This window comes from Amblyomma mixtum, chromosome 2, assembly GCF_055824585.1.
Source record: "Amblyomma mixtum isolate Tamu chromosome 2, ASM5582458v1, whole genome shotgun sequence".
Taxonomy (NCBI): domain Eukaryota; kingdom Metazoa; phylum Arthropoda; class Arachnida; order Ixodida; family Ixodidae; genus Amblyomma; species Amblyomma mixtum.
The window spans coordinates 118,904,242-118,909,757 of NC_143013.1; the positions used below are offsets into that span (position 1 = coordinate 118,904,242).

At 50.2% G+C, this 5,516-nt stretch overlaps 1 protein-coding gene across 1 annotated transcript; it reads left to right on the top strand.

Moving 5' to 3' along the window:
- Nucleotides 1-2,929: 2,929 nt before the first annotated feature.
- Nucleotides 2,930-4,379, top strand: LOC149360723 (uncharacterized). Its single transcript, XM_089567901.1, has one exon. It carries the CDS (start codon nucleotides 2,930-2,932, stop codon nucleotides 4,292-4,294), a length of 1,365 nt encoding a protein of 454 aa, XP_089424027.1. The 3' UTR covers nucleotides 4,295-4,379.
- Nucleotides 4,380-5,516: the final 1,137 nt, after the last annotated feature.

Genomic DNA, 5,516 nt, shown 5'->3' on the forward strand with positions numbered 1-5,516 from the left:
AGACGGGGTCCCTGCTCACCCCGGTGCTAGCTAAGCACGTGTGTCCGAGTGTGCACGCGAGCGACATATGCAGACTGTGCGCGAAGGAGAGAGCCACCGCGGCTCACATCCTTTGGGACTGTAGCGTAAATCCGCGCGAAGCCAGCGAGAAGACGACGATCCCGCCGCAGCTAGAGGCTGCAACGAGGAGCTGTGATCAAAAGACACAACTCAAGGCCGTCCAGCAGGTCTCGGCAGCTCTCGAGAGGCAGCGACCGAGCGAAACCGAGGAGAGGGGGGCGGCACCCCCAGGAAGGGGGCGGCGGCCCTCTCGAACCCGCGGAAGTAGCGAGGGACGTAACAAGACCTCAAGGAGCACAACGCACGAGATTGACGTAGTGGCCGCGTCGCGGTAAAAGCTTGTCCTCCCTGCTTGGAGAGAGCCTAACCGACTCTGCAGGCTTTCTAAATAAAAGTTGTTTTCTCTCTTTCTCTCGTATGTTGTACGCGAATGGGGCCTTGGTATTAAATTTTGTCGTAGATAATAAGGACCAGGTTGCGCATGATATTTCGTTTGAAATGTTATATCTGTTTGGTGAAGACGCGAAATTTCCAGGGCCAGTTTTTGTTTATGGAGTTTGTGAATGGGCATTATTTTATTACCTTTAAAATGAGGCGCAGTGTCCTCCGAAAGATCTTTGCCTATTGCTCTCACTGCTCGCTTTTGCACAGAGAAAAGACAATACAAATTTGTCTTAGTCGTTGTAGCCCATACAAGGAAACGGTAACAGAAACGTGAATGTAAAAGCGCATAGTAGATTTGCTTTTTTACAGCAGACGGAACATGGTATCTTATGTTGTTTAAAATTCCCACGGCTCGCCCAAGGTCCCTACGCAGTGCGTCAACGTGAGGCGTCCATGAAAGGTTCTCCTGGAATATTACCCCCAAAAATCTAATGGTAGTCGATTGTTCGATAGTAATGCTATGAAATTTTAAGTGCAAGTTCGTGGGCGGATGTGTTCCCCTCGGTCTAAACAGTATGTATTTAGTTTTACTTGTGTTTAATTGGAGTCTGTTCGAATGAAGCCATACGTTCAGTCCAGTTAACCATTCGTTGGCCTGATGAAACACGTCCACAACGTCAGCGCCCGAGAAGAACAAATTGGTGTCATCTGCATATAAAATTAACTTAGTGTTATTTATTATGTTTACAATGTCGTTAATATATAGTAAAAATAATGTCGGACCAAGAAATGACCCTTGAGGTACGCCCTGTTTTACAAGTCTTCTGTCGGATTTTGCGCCATTTATACATGTGAACTGGGCTCCAGATGTTAAGTAGCTTTTTATTAAAGACCACGCGTTGCCGCGAAATCCATACAATGACAACTTCCTTAAAAGCACGTCGTGTTGGACACAGTCGAAAGCCTTTCAAAAATCCAGAAATATTGCGAGGGTAAATATTTTCCTTTCATTGTTTTCGAGCATATGTTCTTTTACTTCAAGAAGGGCTATTTCGAATGACTCATTTTTTCTAAAGCCGAATTGTTCACTTGCTATTATATTATTTACACTCAGAAAGCTTACTAGTCTTTTATGTATAATATTTTCCGCTACCTTTGCAAAGATAGGGAGCACAGAGATTGGTCTGTAATTGTTCATATCGTTAGTGGAACCGCCCTTGTGTATGACAGCCACACGAGCTAAATTCATTGTCTCTGGGAACACTGCGGGGGAAAGAATAAGGTTCAGAATATGTGTAAGGGGACTATTAACTATTTCTGCCACGGCTTTTAGTGGACCGGGTTTAGTATCGTCAGCTCCAGAGGCGCAATGGTTCTTTAAACCCAAAATGACGTCCAGTATTTCATATTCATCAGTTGGGGACATTAATACAGTATTTTCACAATGTGCTTTGACGAATTCCTCCCATGGTATCGCAACGCAGTCATTTGCGGAAGCACCCACGTTAATAAAATGTTCGTTGAACAGGTTTGCAACCTGTTCATCACTCATAGATTCGCTTTGATAAGGAGCCCGCTTTGGGGAGTTTGATTTACGCGTGATGTCTCTGGCCAGTTTGCTATACCAGATGAGGATTTCCTGCAATATTAGAAAACTTGTTCACATAGAATGATCTCTTTGCTTTTTTAATATCAGCATTCAATTCATTTCTGGCTTTCTTAAATACGCGGATATCGCCTTCACTTCGTGTGTCTAAAAACTTTTGAAAAAGGATGTTGTGGTTTTTTTATTCTGTTATACAGGTCGTGCGAGATCCAGGGCTTTCTTGCTCTCTTGTGTCTCTTAAGAGTTTTAAAAGCGAAGGATTCATTGTACGCAGAAATAAAAAACATCAAGAATGCTTTATAAGCGTTATTAGAATCCTTTTCCTTTATAACGCTATCCCAGTCCTGTTGCATAATGAATTCTTTAAACTTTAACACGTTTCTTTCCGAGTAATCTCTAATCAATATTTATTTCTACAGAAAAGAGCGTTTTTGCTTCGAAGGTATCAGACAGTAAATGGTTAAATGATAAGTAAGATCGCATATAATTGTACCAAATTTACCTTCATCGGGGCAGAAGCTTGTAATGCACAGGTCAAGTGTTGTTTCAGAATTTGAAGTGACACGAGTAGGATCACTAATCACATTTGAAAAACCATACGACTCAAGGAGCTCTTGGAAATGCAAGAAAATAATGTTATTTGGAGAAGCATTTATATTGGCGCGTGCTCATGGGAGCACGCCGACGATGAAGACGAAGTGTGCGTGTGCCGGTGGACAAAGACGAAGTGTGTGTGTGGTTCGGACAGCCATCTTGTGAGTTCTCTGCTGTGCGCTGAACTTCGCTGAAACTGTGATCTGTGCCGGTCCTGTCTTCGTTACATTTTTGGTGGAGGTGCGGGGTACTTTTCCAACATCTACGTGCCCCCGAAGGCTCTCTATGAACACGCATTTGACTCCGATTCATCGCAGTACGAGCCGCCGAATCCAAGGTCAGTCACCAGAGTACGGTCCGTTATCCCCTAGGACCAGGGCTCCAGCCGCGACGCGCAGGACTGACGTGGCACCTATGGCTAGCAACGGAGACGCGGCAGCTATGGCTGACAACGGGAACTCAGCTGCTCATTTCCTGGTCCTCCAGCCGCGAACGCCGCCGACCTTCCATGGCGAAGTGTTTGAGGACGCGGAGGACTGGCTTGACCAGTTCGAGCGCGTTGCCAGGTACAACGGCTGGGATGCCGAGCGGAAGCTGCACAATGTTTACTTCGCTCTTCACGACTCGGCGCGGACGTGGTACGAGAACCACGAGACAACGTTTCCTTCTTGGGAACGGTTCCGTAGCCAGTTGCTGGCGACCTACGTCAACACCGACCGTCGGCAACGAGCTGAGTCGGCGCTGCAGTCAAGGAACCAGCGACCCAATGAGAGCGTCGCAATGTATTATGAGGACATGACACGACGGTTCAGAAGGGTGGATCCAAACATGGCCGAGGACAAGAAAGTGCGCCACCTGATGCGCGGGATAAAAGAAGAACTGTTCGCTGGGCTTGTGCGAAACCCACCTAACACCACTTCGGAGTTTCTATCGGAGGCCACTACCGTCGAAAAGACCCTGCAACAACGCGCCCGCTATTACAATCGCGCCGTGAACACCGTATCAACTGCCGACTTTGCGCCAGCCTCCAGCGACTCCGCTGACACCCTTCGGGAGCTGGTTCGATCTATCGTCAAAGAAGAGCTGCACAAAATGCGCCTCTCTGCCCAGTCGCAGCCGCAGTGTCCGTCGTTAGCACAAATTATCCGAGAGGAAGTGCAGCAGGTGGTCCCTGAACCTGTTGCCCCTGCTGCCCTTACACCGACGCCCCCGCGCCAGACGTACGCGTCGGTACTCCGGCAGAACTGCGACCTCGCCCCTTGGAGCACAAGCCCATCTGCATCTGCTTTCCACCCGCGGCCCCCGCCTGTCCCTGTGTTGCCCGAAGCCAGGCTGCGGAAGACGGACGTGTGGCGGGCACCTGATCAGCGGCCCCTTTGCTACCACTGCGGTGAGGCTGGCCATATCTTGCGGTGGTGCCCTTATCGTCGAGCTGGAATTCGCGGATTTCATCCGCGAGTCCCCTGTCCGCCCAATGGCGAACGGCCCCGCGAAATTGAGGAGCACCTGTCAACGCACCGGGATCACACTCACACTGATTTCCCTCGCCCTGACTACCGCCCACCAACCTCTACCCGCTATCGTTCGCCGAGTCCCCGTCCTTCGACAAGCCGTTTCGGCCGCTCACCGAGTCCTCGCCGGGGAAACTAGACCCAGCGGCCTGCGGAGGTAAGGCCGCTGACGAGCGAACAGCCGAACATCCTCCATCGCGTTCCCGACCAGACGACGGCTATCAAACGAGGACACGTGACGATTACAAAGGATGTGCAGCTTCGGACTTACCGGTTGATATCGACGATTTAGCAGTTACGTATTGTAGGCGAAGGTTGCATAAGGAAGAACTTCGTCCCACGTACGATGCTCAACGTCGACATACATAGCAAGCATATCTGCAAGCGTCCGGTTGAGGCGTTCAGTCAAGCCGTTTGTTTGGGGATGATAGATTGTTGTCTTCCGGTGACTGGTGTGGGTGGGTTCGAAGAGAGATTGCATTAATGCCGCCGTAAAGGCGATTCCACGGTCCTTGATGACGACTGATGGCGCACCGTGACGCAAGACGATTGATGTCATAAAAAACTGAGCCACTTCTGCAGCACTAGCGTGGGGGAGCGCCTGTGTCTCGGCGTACCGCGTTAAGTAGTCCGTCACCACAACAATCCATTTGTTCCCAGAGGAAGACAATGGGAATGGGCCCAGAAAGTCCATGCCCACTTGTTGGAAAGGTGTTGTAGGCGGTGGGATGGGCTGGAGAAGCCCTGCGGGTTTAACTGGTGGTGTCTTTCGTCGCTGGCAGTCACGGCAGGTCCTCACATATTGCTGGACTGATTAGAGCAACTTTGGCCAGTAATACTTCGCACGAATGCGGGCATACGTCCGCGTAACACCCAAATGGCCAGCCGATGGCTCGTCGTGGCAGGCGTGCAAGATTTCTGGACGGAGTTCGGATGGCACAACCAGAAGAAAGGTTTCCGTGTTATGGGCGAAGTTCCTCTTGTAAAGGACGCCATCTCGGAGACTGTAGGAACCCAAACCTCGAACGAAAAGCCGCGGAACAGCGACGTTAAGGCCCTCCAGATGCTCGATTAGCGGACGCAACTCTGAGTCAGGCCGTTGACTCCGGGCCATGTCGGACGACGTGACGAGAGCCAAAAACGGGAAGTCGTCCTCCGTTTCGGCCGGAGCAACGTCGACAGGTGCACGTGACAAACAATCGGCGTCATTGTGCTTACGGCCGGACTTGTACACTACCGTGATGTCGTATTCCTGGAGGCGAAGGCTCCATCTCGCAAGCCGTCCCGAAGGGTCTTTGAGGTTGGCTAGCCAGCATAACGAATGATGGTCACTGACAGCTCGAAACGGGCGACCATAGAGA

What these genes read in the sequence shown, in the direction of transcription:
- LOC149360723 (XM_089567901.1), top strand. Translation starts at nt 2,930, where the DNA reads ATGAACACGCATTTGACTCCGATTCATCGCAGTACGAGCCGCCGAATC.